The following is a 15,318-nucleotide window of genomic DNA, read 5'->3' as shown; positions in this document are numbered from 1 at the left end:
GTGTTTTTTGTTTGTTTGTTTGTTTGTTTTTTAATTTGGGGGCGGGGGAAGAGAACACGAGCAGAGGAAGGAGCAAAGGAGGAGAGGGAAAAGCAAACTCCGCAGTAAGCAGGGAGCCCAATGTGGGGCTCAATCCCAGCACCCCAAGATCATGACCTGAGCTGAAGGCAGACACTTACTGACTAAGCCACCCAGGCGCCCCCCCACAACCTAAAAGTTCTAAGACTCTGGACAAAACTCAAACTCTCCATGCCTCGGTTTTCTGACCTATAAAATGGGGGTAATACTACCTACCTCTTACAGTTGACGCTGTAGACATTAAGAGTCTAAAAAGCACTTAGCCATAGTGCTTGATGAAAGTAGATAACGTACATAGCTTTAAAGGCGAATCCTGAAGCTAGCATAGCCCTTGGGCTTAGGGATAATAAGGTAAAGGATACAAGTTCAGTTGTCAATTATACCTCTTGCTTCATCCTTTAACCGTTGGACAGACACCAACAAGGATTCCTTTTCGTCAAGCTCGCTCTCTAAAAATGCATTGCGTTCGATGGCCTGATTTAGCCTTTGTTCAAAGTCTTCCAGTGAAACTATTGTTGCCCTAAAATAAAATAAAATAAAATAAAATAAACTGAAGTCCACGAATTAAATAAATAGCATGCAAATAGCTAATACAAAAGGAAACTGTCAGTTTCTCTCATGGCATTTCCTGACCTAGAAAGCCTGGCCCGGTTGAACGAGAACGGATCTCAGTCCCTTCCAGACTCTGGCAGCATTTAGTATTTCTGCCACTACTCTGGGCCATTTAATATATTCTCTTAAATTCCCACCAAAATTCGTCACAGTTCCTTAAAAGGCAGACATTTATTACACACTGTATCTCCCCACTGGATTTTAAACACAGAACAATTGAAGTTTACATGTTTTCAGGAAGAAAACTTTTCAACAATTTTAGAGAACATTAAGAATTAACTAAGAATCTGTTTAAAACATGAAGTCCCAGGTCCCTACCAACTCGTCCTTCTGCATCCCTCAGCTTACTCACAACAGACAGTGCCGGGCACCTACTCCGCACCCCACCCCACTATGTGCTGCTTGCTACAGAAACATCATTCCCTGACCTCCAGCTCTAACTCAAGGCTCTGGCCAACTTTACCAAACACTTTCAACTGTCGAAATGTCTCTCAACTCCACCTGCTCTCCTCCAACCTCCTGCCCTGGCTTAGCTCCTCAACCACCCCCACCCCCAACCCTGGACTGCTCCTAAATGGTCCTCCTCCCTCCAATGCCTCAGCATGACTCTGGAAACTCAGAATCTGATGCTACTCCCTGGCTTAACAAATTCTTCAAAGAGCCCTTCCTTGCCTCCAGAATGGAGAGAGCACACAAGGCTCTCCCGACCCTGGCCCAACCACCCTCCGGCCTCATCCTGGTCAGCCACACCGTCTCCATGCGCTGCAAAGTGAAATACATGCAGCTCCCGAGCCTTCCTGCCTCTCGGCCTTCACATCCCTCTCTCTACCCGCCTGGCCTCCTTCCTCCTTGCTGACTTGGGGGCAGCTGCAACACCAGCGGCAAACGTGCCTGGCGCCGTCCTCCACACCCCGCAGCCACCTGCATGCGCTCCCTGCTGGAGCAGTTGTCATGGGAAACATCCCCACCTGTCACACCCAAGGCAGCCTCCCCTCTAGCACCAGGCCAGGCACTGAAGAGTCACCCACATATCAATAACCGTACAGTGAAAGGAACTCAGTTTGGATGGTTAAGAAACTACGAATTCCAACCCCAGGGGAGCCGCTCCGGCCACGCCACATGACCGTGAGGGAAGCAGCACCCACAAAAAACCCATGTGCTGGTGTGAAAGGCCAAGAGAAGGGAGAGGAGTAGGGATGGACAGACAGATGGGCAAGGAAGAAACTACAGACTTCAGGTAGCAGACGCAGGGCTGACGACAAGCGTGGGAAGACTGAGAACACGGAGGAAAAGACAGAGGAACGGAGGACACAGGCTTCAGAGGAAAACCAACAGGAACGACGGGGTTGGGGGGGACAGTGGGAGAAAGCCCTCAAAGGATCCGATCTGGGGACATGAGGATTTGCGGTGAGTGCTGATGTGATGGGGCATGAAACCGCGAAGGGCGATGTTGTGGAACCAAGACCCAGGGGACAGGCCAAGCGCAGAGACCCAGACCTGCCTCGCAGCCGCCAGCCGGACGCCCGGCCCCACTCACCGCTTGGCACGCTCCAGGTCGTCGTTGGCCTGTTCCAGCTCTCGCACGTACTTGTGCAGCTGCTCCTTTATGGCCCGGGTCTGACTCAGGTCATCCTCCAGCACCGACACCTGCTTGTAGCTCTGCGCGTACTGGTGCTCTAGCTTCTCCTGGACGTGCGGGCACAGGAAGGTGAGGGTGTCACTAACACAGCTCTCCTTAGCAAAGAAGTAACCCAAGACACGGACGTGGGGGAGACCCAAGCAACTCACCCCCCATCTGAGCTGATGGGAGAAGTAGCACTCTCCTCCTTAAAACATTTAAAACTAAAAAAAAAAAAAAAAATCCAAAAACCCACATTCAAAGTATCTTAACACATAAATCTCGAGAGTCAACAACTCTCCTGTCAGAAAGAAATCGAATAACAATGTCTGAAAAGACGTACAACCATGAGACTGCTGCCCTCAGAACCCCTCAAGCTAACTACGGCTCCGAGCTCCGTACCTTCCCCCAGACCGCGCTCCCCCCCCCGGGCACAGAGACAGCTCAAGCGCTGGGCAAAGGCTGGTGCTGAACAGCAGCAAACGGGGCTGATTTTTTTCCCTCGTGGAAATCCCTTTTCTAAAAGGAATTTTTTTTAACCCCAACTGAACTTCAAAACTAGAGAGACTATGAACAATAATGAAACAAACGTGTAATTCATACAAATACAATTTTAAAGCGACCTGGAATGAGGCCATCTGTCATGTTGGGCCACTTCTGAAAACGATGGGAATTACGATACTACAGCAGCAATGCAGCGAACAAACGAACAGCTACAGAGCTTCTAAGTGAACGCCTCAATGCCAAGCCACCTGTCTTTGGTCCCCGGAAAGGAAAAGTTTATTTCAAAACTTGACTTTGAGCCTTCGCTACTTTCCTGCCACCGGCCGCTTGGAGGCTCCACCGAAAAAAGAGCTCTATTTCCCGGGTTGCCGCAAGCAGCCCGCGGGACCCCAGCTACCCACTGCGGTTACCTTCAATGCTTCGACTTCGTACTTCAGTCTTTGGTTGTCAGCTTGCAGGTCTCTGTTCCTCTGCTCGGCCTGTACTAACTGTGCCTCCAGCTCTGCTTCCAGCTCCCTGCTCCCCTCCTGGAATTCCACTAGCTCATCCCGAGCCTCCTGGAAGCTGATCAGAGACCACATGGGAATGAGGAGTCAGAGCAGGAAGCAGAGTCAGCCCAAAGATGATCACCGCCAGTTCAAGAATGCGACCTGGGCGCTGGCACCACCGTAAACTACACTACACAGTAAGGACAACCTGTTCTGCAGTTCTGACTCTGTATTCGGGGGTTCAGTGAAAGTGAGTTAAAAGGCCCAAAAGAGGGCCCCTGGGGACCTCAGTTGGTTAAGCGTCTGCTTTCAACTCAGGTCACGGTCCTGGAACCAAGCCCCACACTGGGCTCCCTGCTCTGCCAGGTGGTCTGCTGGTCCCGTTCCTTCTGCCCAGCTCCTGCTCATTCTCTTGGGTTCTCTCTCAAATAAATAAAAGTTTTTTAGAAAATTTAAAAAATTTTTTAAATGTTTTAAAGGCCCAGAGGACTTACATTTTATATACTCACAACTAGATACTTCCTATTTAAGGTATAAATAAAGCAGCACATACACTACACCACAAAGTAGTTTAATATTTAGGTAATGTTTTCCAATACAGTTGTTCTCCTTTGTAATTCTTTTTTTTTTTAAGATTTTTCTCTATTTGAGAGAGAAAGAGAAAGAGAAAGAGTGCCCACAGTGGGGAGGGGAGGAGCAGAGAGAGGAAGGGAGAGAGTCCCAGGCAGACTCCCCGCTGAGCACGGAGCCCAACGCGGGGTTCACTCCCATGACTGGATCAGGACCAGAGCAGAAACCAAGAGTGGGACACTTAACTGACTGAGCCGCCCAGGAGCCCCTCTATGATTTAATTTTATCCATTTGAAAGTGTTATTCTGAGAAGGGGTCCACAGGTTCCCCAGCCTATTAAGGTACCTATGGCATAAAAAAGATGAAGAACTCCTGCCGCAGTCAGAGCCTTCTAGATCCATGGGCACAATACAGGAACAGCCTTCAACAATAACAATGAACCAGTGGTAAAAAGTTTGATAACAAGCTCTGTAAACAAAAGCAGGAAAACTTGTGTGTATGTTAGAGGATGTTTTAAAAAGAAATCTAAGACAAATGTTGGTGCTCAAAGGTCATTATGTAAAGCTTTCCCAACTAATTAAAATAAGTGAGACTTTGGGGCGCCTGGGTGGCTCAGTGGGTTAAGCCGCTGCCTTCGGCTCGGGTCATGATCCCAGGGTCCTAGGATCGAGTCCTGCATCGGGATCTCTGCTCAGCAGGGAGCCTGCTTCCTCCTCTCTCTCTGCCTGCCTCCCTGCCTAGTTGTGATCTCTCTGTCAAATAAATAAATAAAATCTTTGAAAAAGAAAAAAAAATAAGTGAGACTTTATAAAATATTCCATACCCCTGAAACTCTTCTCGCCCCCTTCCCAGCTCTGCTGGCTCCTGACACTGACAATGCTTGCCTAGAGAGAATTAGACTCTGCCGTGCATGCCCCACCCAGCCCAGTGGCATCTCCAAAGACCACACAAGGCGGCGGAATCAGGGCAGATACAGCAGGCCCAGAATGGCCAAACGCAGTAAGCACAAAAGGAGGTTAACAACCAAAAGAAATCACAAACGTGAAGTTTTCTAATTGTTTTAATAATTTGAGTAATAGGGGCGCCTGGCTGGCTCAGTGAGTTAAAGCCTCTGCCTTCGGTTCAGGTTATGATCTCAGGGTCCTGGGATAGAGTCCTGCATCAGGCTCTCTGCTCGGCAGGGGGGTCTGCTTCCTCCTCTCTCTCTCTCTGTACCTGCCTCACTGCCTACTTGTGATCTCCATCTGCCAGATAAATAAATAAAATATTTCTTAAAATAATAACAATAATTTGAGTAATAAAGATTTATGGCATTTTCATACTATTTAAATACAGCAATGCTATGACTATTTCCAGAATCCCAAAACTAAATCTGAAACTCTAAATTCAGCTTTATGCTTAAATAAGTAAATAAATAAATGAAATCCATTGGCTAGAAATGGCATATTCTAAATGCCCTCCCCTATTTTCAGGATGCTTTCCAATATTACCTTTGTTTATACTTCAAGGAAAGTTCCTTCCAGTAAGCAGTTTCCTCCTTTAAACTTGAAAAATCTGGTATATCTTCACCATCCATGATCAAGAAAGCCTGTGAAATATTAAAGACAACCTTTGACATTAAACAGAGAACAGGGGCACCTGGCTCTCGGGCGGCAGAGGCAGCAGCTCTTGACCTCCGTCCGGGGCATGTCAAGCCCTGCACTGCACAGAGAGCTTACAATCAACCAGTCAATAAATGACGGCTGTTAAAAATGAAATCCTACAAAGTAAGAAAAAATTTCCAAAGAGAGAACACAGGAATCTAAAAGTCTAAAATCTGGGACATTAAATCAGCATTCTGGAGGGAAGTAAACACGACAGGTTCTGAGAGCGAATAACGACTCTAAGTCAGACACATAAATCACTTTACTGCCCCAACCTCAGGGCCCACCAGGCCCACGGACGACATCAGGACAGGAGATCCGCAGTGTGGTCGGGTGGAAAGGAACGTGGGACACTCTGGGTAAAGGCACCAGCTCCCAGTGAACTGGCCCCACAGGACCATCCCGTACCCCGGGCCCCAGCAGCCGGTCTTTCAGGAATCAGATGACAGAAACAAGGTCACTGTCCGAGGTGACGCTCCCCCTGCACGTCCCTCCCTGCCACACAACCACTTCAGGAGACCTAGCAGAGCCTGCGCCTGGTGATGCACTAGCAAGTCAGGGACCACATTCTCAGTAATTCACTATTATTACAGTTCTAAAAACTTAATTATCTGAAGTCCAAAGCTTCCTCCATGAGCTCACTCATCCCCAACTTTAACGCTCTCTCATCTTGGTTGCTCTCCCAAAGCATGGGGGGTGGGGGGGTGGTGTGGAGTATCTGTGACGTCACATTTGGACTGACCGCCTAAAAACCCCAACTGGCTGGCCAGAAAATGAACTGCCACGGACACTGGGCTCACTCTACATTCATACCTGGAGCAAAATGCCTGCCCTCCCTCCTACAACCCCCTTCCCACACATCCCACTTTGTATTCCAGCAACACTGATCAAAACGGTCTGAACATGACATTCTGTTTCAGGTCTGGCTGTTTCCTCCGCCTGGAAGGGCTCTCCCTTCCTAGTGCATTTGGAAAGCTCCTATGTGTCCTTGAAAACCTAGCTGTCATCTTTTCCAGAAAGCCTTTCTTACCCTCAGACAGCACTGAAATCTGCCACGCTCTTGTTTACAGCATACCCCACACTTGCTTTCCTGGCGAGACTTAGCACATGGTAAAGCACTTGCTGAAACCTGTGTCCCCGTCAGGCTGTGTATCATTCTTATTTCGACCAAGGGCCGGGTCTGCACAATAGATGTTCAGTGACATCAGCTAAACGAAACCAAAATTAAATCCACCTAATGCACACTCGGCAGCAAGAACTAACGAGCGGCTTTATTTTTTTTTTTTTAAAGATTTTATTTATTTTATTTGACAGAGATCACAAGTAGGCAGAGAGGCAGGCAGAGAGAGAGAGAGAGGAGGAAGCAGGCTCCCCGCTGAGCAGAGAGCCCGATGCGGGACTCGATCCCAGGACCCTGAGATCATGACCTGAGCCGAAGGCAGCGGCTTAACCCACTGAGCCACCCAGGCGCCCTAACGAGCGGCTTTAAAAGTAAATTAAGAGAAACCCAGAGTTCACATAGCACAAGCTACTCATACAGGCTGAGCAAGAAGTCACAGACCAGAAACTCTCGCTTCAGGGTGAGTGTGCCAAGAGGTACGAGAGTGATGTCTCGCTGAGTGATATAAACGCGTAACTCAACACACTTAGCTGGAGGCTGACCGGCGTGTTCTGTTGCAGCCACATCTTTCCGGACCACACCACCTTCTCTGACTTTCAGCATCTTGGCCGATCTTCCAATTACTCGAAATTACCAAGCCGTCTGAGTTCTCTGAAAAGAGATGGATTCTTGGGGTGCCCGGGTGGCTCAGTGGGTTAAGCCTTAGTCTTTGGCTCAGGTCATGATCTCAGGGTCCTGGGATCAAGCCCCGCATCGGGCTCTCTGCTCAGCGGGGAGCCTGCTTCCCCCTCTCTCTCTGCCTGCCTCTCTGCCTACTTGTCATTTCTGTCTGTCAAATAAATGAAATCTTAAAAAATAAATAAATAAATAAAAAGTTTTTTAAAAAAAAAAGGAAGAAAGAAAAGAGAGAGATGGGTTCTTGACCACGCTTTGTGCACCTCATGGCACCAGGCAGAACACCTGTCACAGAGAAGTACGAGTACTTCCGAGCATTTACTCATCTACTGCTACGTGTCAGGTGAGGTACTGGAGGAGTACCTGGCACCCCAGGCGGGCCTCCTCCAGCGCCGTCAGCCCTCCACTGGCACCCCCCTGGCTGGACCACTCCACTCTTGGGACATGAGCTCAGGACCCACAGCGCATGAAAATGGAAACCTCACGGAGGGGGAGGCCTGCCCGGACTGGACTCTCGGGTTCCGATCCTGCCATTCAATTCCTTAAGCCGTCCGCTTGACCCCTCAAGGTCTCCGTTTTCTCCTCTCATGAGAGTCTGGAGCAGATGACAAGTCTCTTCAAGTCTGCACAGTGACTACTAAATATTACGGATCATTTTTACAATCCTACCCCTTCATCAGAGATCCCCATTCGCACTCCATGTCCCCGGCTGTAGGAGTGATCTCATTTATAGCCACAGTTTGTAGTAAGGGGTTAGTGAAGAACAGAAGTATTTGTACTTCAAAAGAATATCCAAAACCCTGAAGGTATCACCCCGTGGTTTCAACAACTCTTGAGGACTCCTACCTCCCATTTCGTGGAAGGAAGGGGCAGACTGCATATTAACAATCCAGATCAAGACACAATCAGTGCACGAAGCGGCACCTCAAGGTGAGGGAACAATCAGTGTGTCCCTTGAATGCTCTCTGTAAGGTCTTTCCCAAAATTGAAATCTATCTGAAATCTATGAATCCAGCCCTGAAGAACCTCATGGGTACAGGTCCTCCACTCATCCTTCCAACACTGGCAACCACATATCAAACACTGGCAACCATGTATCGATGAGCAGTTCATCGATGATACTCAGATGCTGATACACACTCCAATAAATTATGGCTTTGTAAAAGGTTACGAAGATCATAGGCACGCAAGAAGCAAAGTTCGGTGCTACTTACTTTCCCTCAAATAAGAAATCTATATTTTTTTAATGAAAGGGAAATCTCTCCAGCTGGTTCCTTGAGGGCAGAACCAGTGATTTATTACATGGAACATGGGAGAAATTCAACAAATGTTTGAAATGACTTATACCCTTCCTCTCCTTAGTCCCTCTCTACTTTCTAAAGTACTGCTTTCCTTTATGAAAACCTAAATTCCTATTTCGGGAATAGTGGAAGCAAAAAAACACTTGTGAGCACTTTATTTCTGCCTCACGGGGCACCACCACATACTCCATCAGGCCTGTAAGACCCACCATTGCCTGCTAGACATGGCCAGTCTGACGCACACCAGGCCACATCCACAGCCTCGTACAAGCTCCAAACAGGCTCTGCTCCAAAGAACGGGGCTAGAGGGGACTCGCTGGGCAGAGCCTGGGAGCCACAGCCACACACTTGCTATCTAAAATAATCACTGTCCAGCCCTTCGGTCTCTAATAGAAATGGACAACCAAGAAGCACCAGACAAATGAGAAGACCCAGGAACACAAGAAAATCCTAGGAGCTACTGAACTGAGCGGAAACAGGTAATCCAGACAATGAGAGAATTTTTTTCTCCTGCAAGAACTCAGGAGGATGACCTCCCACACACTTCCTGAGATAGTTACAGAAGGCAGAGAAAACCACGCCCAGGCAGCACCGGGTGCAAGGAACAGCGGCTCCGACTCAGGACCGGGAGGAAGAGAAGGCCCCAGATGAAGCCCGGCCCCCGCTCAGCTACATGGGTGGCTCCGGGGGAAACGAGGAGTCCCATGTCACGGGCAGCCTGGGAAGCGGGATCCATGTGAGCTTGTGATGAAAGCACAAGGGGGACACCTGGCTGGCTCAGTCAGGAGGCTGTGTGATTGTCGATCTCAGGGTGTTGAGTTCAAGCTCCTGTTAGGGATAGAGATTACTTAAAAATGAAATCTTAATTTGCTGATTATATATTACTTTGTAGCTTACAGTCACCTGGCAGCCATCTTGGTCCCACAGGGATGTCGCTGTCATGCTTTGCACCTTGTCTAGGTGACATGTATGCCTTTCTGGAATTGGGTGACTGGTGCCTCTTCGGTATTTCAACATTTTCTTCACAGGTAGGGTACTTTTGAAGTTTTCAGGACTCTTCCTGTTAGTAGGCAGCAACTGCTTGTGGGGGGTCGTGTGGTCCATGGCCCAGAGTCCTTACGGAAGTTCGTAATGACTATCAGATGCCGTCCTTGCACCTAATATTTATTTGAATGGATTTAACATGGAGCCAATCCTTCTACAAACAATCTGTAGCAGGACTGCCTCCAGCTTATCATTCACATGCCCAATGTGAAACTTTTCTGGGTGAGGCCACTCTAAGTTGTGTTCCCCACGGAATCTATCTGTTTACACTTCTGGGTGTCCTATAAAGTATCCATTTATTCCTGATTTTTGTTGCTTAAATGGGGCCACATTCTTAACACAATCATCAACATTGCCATCGGCATTCCCTGATGACTTGGGTTATAAACAGAGTTTCCTGCGAAGCTTTTTCAGTATCCAACTCCTTAGTTCGGTGCCAAGTAACAGCAGCAAAACCACTTTAATGTGTGTTTTTATTTCACACGTGCATCTCCTATTTTCTTGCTGAATCTTATGTAAACCGAATGTTGTCGCCAATTTCTCCAATTAACAGGCTACTTTTACAACCTGTTTATTGGTCCCATAAACAGTACAATTTACAACTGAAACCTTTTACTAAAATGACCATCTTTTCCAGAAGAAACCAATTAAAGACATTCAGCCTAGAAACAAGGGGTAGAAGCAACACAGCACAGCAGTGGAGAGCCCAGACCCTGGAGCTAGACTCCTCTATTCACTAGCTGGATGACCTTGGGCAGGTTACTCAACCACTCTGTGCCCCCCTCTTCCTCACCTGCCCAATGAGGATAATAATAGGGCTGTTATGAAGATTAGGGAAAAGATTAGGGGAATAAGTATTTGTAAAGTACTTAGTACAGAGCCTGGCACATAGTGTATGTAGCATAAATTCCATTAAATTGTGAAAAAAAAATAGTTCAGCAGTGAATCTCTTAAATAGGACTGCACATAGTCCTGTGATACCACCATTCCTGAAAACACTTTTTAAAACCTCTTTCGGAACAGCCCTGAAGAACAAAATTAAAAACAGGAAAAAAAAAAAAAGTTATTTCTTTGTAGTCACACCTCATTCTTACTGCTTCCTGACTGCTTTATCCCACTTTATCACTCTGATTTTATTCATCAGAAATATCCTTTCCACAGGTGCCTGGGTGGTTCCATGGGTTAAAGCTCTGCCTTCCACCCAGGTCATGATCCTAGGGTCCTGGGATGGAGCCCTGCATCGGGCTCCCTGCTCAGCAAGAAGCCTGCTTTCCCCTCCCTCTGCCTGCTTGTGATCTCTCTGTGTCAAATAAATAAATAATCTTAAAATAATAATTAAAAAGGAATACCCTTGGGCGCCTGGGTGGCTCAGCTGGTTGGACGACTGCCTTCGGCTCAGGTCATGATCCTGGAGTCCCGGGATCGAGTCCCACATTGGGCTCCCAGCTCCATGAGGAGTCTGCTTCTCCCTCTGACCGTCTCCTCGCTCATGTTCTCTCTCACTGTCTCTCTCTCAAATAAATAAATAAAATCTTTAAAAAAAAAAAAAAAGGAATACCCTTCCCAAAAATCAGAATTTTTGCAAATGACCAAAATTTGCCACCGCTGCAGATATTCAAAAGACCTTCTCCAGCCTGTAAAGACAGTCTGTTCAGTTTGCTTCGGGTTACAGTGGGAGGATGTGTTCACTGCGTTATTTGAAACTATGTAACTGGAGATACTAAGGCTACAGAAAGTTAGCCAATATGGAAAAATTCACTGCTCAAAATTTTCTTTAAAAAGCTTTAATGATACATCGATAATCTTATGAGGCTGAAATAAAAGCAGATAATTATGTACTCTCCTCTGCTACCCAAACATTCCCTCCATCCTGTGTCTCATACAGATGGGAGGATGGATCTCAAAAGTAGCGGCATTATCACACTGTACGTGACCTTCAGATGGTCAGCAACTGACAAATCAACTCATTTGGGTGTAAAATAGCCTGTGCAAAATGCTACACTTACCCAGAAGCTACATTTTGTGCAATGGTAAAAAAAATATATATATCCATCCCCTATGATATTGCCATCCTATTAGAAGTTGTACTAATGAGACTGAGTCGACTCAGTCGACTAATGAGACTGAGAGAGTTCTTCTGGAACTCACTGTAGGTGATATGTGCCTTTGAACAAAATCTACTTCTCCCAAAGGTGACATTTACAGAATTCTTTCCTTTTCAAAGCTGATCATAAATACAATCTCCCGGGGGCACCTGGGTGGCTCAGTGGGTTAAAGCCTCTGCCTTCAGCTCAGGTCACAATCCCAGGGTCTCAGGAGAGCCCTGCATCAGGCTCTCTGCTCAGCAGAGAACCTGCTTCCCCCTCTCTCTCTACCTGCCTCTCTGCCTACTTGGGGTCTCTGCCAAATAAATAAATAAAATCTTAGGAAAAAAAAATTCAGAAGAGCTATCTTCCTCCTCTCCCCTTTACTTCTCTTCAACCCATGACTTAGTGCTGCACGATTTAGCAAAGCCATTACCCTATTTCAGAAGTGGATTAAGAGCAACACAGTTCATCAGACAGAATAATTAGCCAGCGACCCATGAACGTTTCAGACAGAGAATGATTTTCTTAACGACCCAGTATCAGTTTTTTGTTTTTTTGTTCTAGATATTTGTTTATTTGAGAGAGAGAGCACAAGCAGGGGGAGTGGCAGAGGGAAAGGGAGAAAGAGTCTCCGAGGAGCAGGAAGCCCAATGCAGGATTCGATTCCAGGACTCTGTCATCACGACCTGAGCCAACTGTCTGAGCCACCCAGGCATTCCCCCCACCTCCGCCCCCGCCCCACTAGCAGTTCTTATCCTGAGTACGTCTGCTCAAAAATACTCGAATGCATCTTCTCCCTACTAGCTTCTGGCGTATTTTCGGCAAGCCAAATTTTCTGCTGTGCTTTCTAGCTGAATAGGGTATAAAAATCACACACACACACACACACACACATACACACACACACACAGACACACACACACACCTTAACGTCGAGGCTAGAGCCGTAAATTCTGATCCAAACGAAGCCATTCACCAACTGGGAAAATCCAAACTCCGGCGTGGATCACTTCCTCCTTCCACCCACCCCACCTGGGCTCAACTTCCCCATCCGTCCAGTGGAGGTAACAGAATCAGGCACCACCCAGGGAGATGAGGCTCCCGAGACAGCAAGCAGCGTTCTGAAATGCGTCAAGGCGCTGCCGAATTAGAATGTAATTATCAACACCGAAGGAACCCGCACTGCCTCGGCAAAACTTAAAAGGTGACTTCGTTGCTTACCAGCCAAAAAAAAAGGGGGGGGGGAGCAGACAGGCAACCCGAACCCGTCTGGGGACACTTCTGCGAACTCCAGGAGGGACGGGGAGTCACGGGGATGCCACCGAAGCCCGACGCGGGCCGCTGCCGCCCCCAGCGCGGAGAGGCCCCGGGAGCTGGGAATCCGAGCCGGCCGACAGCCCTGCCCGCCGAGGGCGCTCGGGGGGAGGCGGGGGAGGGCTGGGCGCGCCGCGGCCACCAGCGCCCCGGCCCGCGATGCCACGTCCCGGCCTGCGTCCGCGCACCCCTCGCCCCGGCGGCCCGGCCACCCCCTCCCTGGGCCACACCTCGGACGGGGGCGGGCAGGGGTTGGGAGGGCAGTTAGAGCGGTTGGAACAGTCGCCCGGGGTCGGCCGCCCCCAGAGCCCGGGCCCGACCCGGCCCGCGGGCGCAGCGGGCTCCCCCGGGGACAGGCCTCGGCGCCGCCACCCGGCCCGGCCCCCTCGGGAGCGGCCCCGCACCGCCCGCTCACCTTCAATGTGTCAAAAGCGCATGTTCGCCGCCGCTCGACCGACGTCTCCGCTCCGCTGGCCTGGCCAGGCCCGCCCAGCCACTGGGTTCGGCTCCCCTCCGCAGCCCAGAGCTCCACTCCGCGTACCTCGGCGCCCGGCTCCTCCCCGACACGTCAGGGGCCGCCTCGGTGTCCGAGGCCATTCTGTGACGCACGGGGGCGGGGCCCGGAGCATGCGCGCGAGCGCGCGCGCGGCCGGGGCGTGGCTGCGGCGGGGATGGCGTCACGTGGGGGGAGGGGGGCGGGCCGGGCCCGGCGCGCTGACGTCAGGCTGGCGGCGGCCTCTGCGCAGGCGCCCTCAGTCGTCGCGGCTCCCCCAAAACAGCTGAGCGGGTACGGGAAGTGACGCCCCAAGGAGGGGGTTTGGGGGTGATACCCTCTGGCCTCCGCGTCTTTCAGCCACCGAGGTCCTTCGAGTGTCCGTGTGTCCGGGCGCCCGTTCGTAGCGTGACTCTCGGGTCTGATCTCACCCCGTAGCACACCCCCGAGCACCCTGCAGAGTAACAGGGGTATCCCCGTCCCCCTCGTCACTCCCACGGGGATCTGCGTGCTGTTTGCGCTCTCCCTCCGGCGGGCACTGTGTGCCGGGACTTGTCTTCCCCCGCAGACTGTAAGTGCCCGGAGAGCAGGACCCCCCCAGGTCTTTCTCGTTCCCACCCGGGAGCTGGCACACTAAGTGGGCGCTCAAATACTTGTTGGTTGGAATGCATGGATTCGCTGGGAGGAATACAAGTAACATCCACTTACGTGTTCTGCATATCTGAGCGTACATTTATTTGGGGGTGTGTCGCCCTGGGGCCCCTGAAGCCTGGCCTCCTAGGTGACTTGGGAGGGAAGAGGGCCGAGGGGTGCTCAGCTCAGAAAGGGGAGAGATGAGGCTGAGCAACGGCTTGGGAAGCGGAAGCTAGAACGGAGCTCTTTCAAAAAACAGCTCTGGGAACTTTGAGTGCACAATGTGCCGTGTAATTACCCCTGATGTCAGGGCTCTCGGGATTGGGTCTGTGGGGTTTTTGGACGCGATAATCATGTGAAAGACAGGCTTCAAGGTGAAAGCAAGGTGAGGTTGGGAAGTTCAGTCACGTTTTTGAGGAAATAGACCTTTGTGGGAACAATGCAAAATGAATTGTAATAGGTGTCCAAATCAATAAAAATTGGAAACATGATGAACGGTGTTTGCGGGAAGGATGGCACCTTGAGCTAGACTCTGAAAGAGGGTTGAAAAGATCATGATAATGACAGTAAGAGAAGTGCCCTTTTGTTGTGCCATCTGTAGGCACTGGCAATTACGAGAAATGCTCGGTTTGCATAATTTAATCCACGAAAGGACCCTGGGAAATCGGTGCTGTTAAAATTCCCATTTCACCAGTGAGGAAACTGAGTCAGCAAAATAATGTTGCCCAAGGTCAATCAACTAGAAAAAAGTGGACTCAAGATCCAAATCCAGCTAGTCTGGATGGTTTAATTCCAGAAACCACGCTCTTCACCACTACTATGCTTTCACTCAGGATGTCTATTAATAATTTTATTTAATTTAATTAATATTAACAATATTTGGGGGCTAGAGCACCATGCTAAGTGCATTAAATAAATTACCTCCCTCAGTCCTCACAAGCAGCTTGTGAGGCCACAATTATTACCTCGAGTAATACACTTACAAAACCGAGGCCCTGAGGAGCTGGAATTTTAACCCAAGCAGGTCTTTGTCCAAGCCCAGTGACCTGGGGGACACTGCAGAAGCTCTTTCCGGATCTGGGGCTCTGCTTCCCTGGCAGGAAGCTGTGCTCTGTTAGATGAGATCACAGAGAGGTAA

At 49.4% G+C, this 15,318-nt stretch overlaps 1 protein-coding gene across 9 annotated transcripts in view; it reads right to left on the bottom strand.

Moving 5' to 3' along the window:
- Positions 1–15,318, bottom strand: part of NDEL1 (nudE neurodevelopment protein 1 like 1) — a 51,016-nt gene that overhangs the window by 22,269 nt on the left and 13,429 nt on the right. For 4 of the 9 annotated variants that reach the window (XM_004760195.3, XM_013060250.2, XM_045083363.1 and 1 more), the window contains 4 exons: positions 5,361–5,458; positions 3,223–3,376; positions 2,228–2,376; positions 462–598 (listed from right to left, as the gene is read on the bottom strand). In XM_004760195.3, coding sequence (XP_004760252.1) covers positions 462–598; positions 2,228–2,376; positions 3,223–3,376; positions 5,361–5,446 — 526 coding nt within the window. In that variant the 5' untranslated portion in view covers positions 5,447–5,458. Of the gene's footprint in view, positions 1–461; positions 599–2,227; positions 2,377–3,222; positions 3,377–5,360; positions 5,459–7,159; positions 7,285–9,512; positions 9,767–13,469; positions 13,603–15,318 lie in introns of those variants that run through there. The other 5 variants (XM_045083364.1, XM_045083362.1, XM_045083365.1 and 2 more) reach the window with 5 other exon arrangements.

The sequence above is a fragment of the Mustela putorius genome, unplaced genomic scaffold (genome assembly GCF_011764305.1).
Source record: "Mustela putorius furo isolate JIRA1106 unplaced genomic scaffold, ASM1176430v1.1 tig00000695_pilon_pilon_pilon, whole genome shotgun sequence".
Classification (NCBI taxonomy): Eukaryota; Metazoa; Chordata; class Mammalia; order Carnivora; family Mustelidae; genus Mustela; species Mustela putorius.
This window is presented reverse-complemented; position numbering and strand designations above follow the sequence as displayed.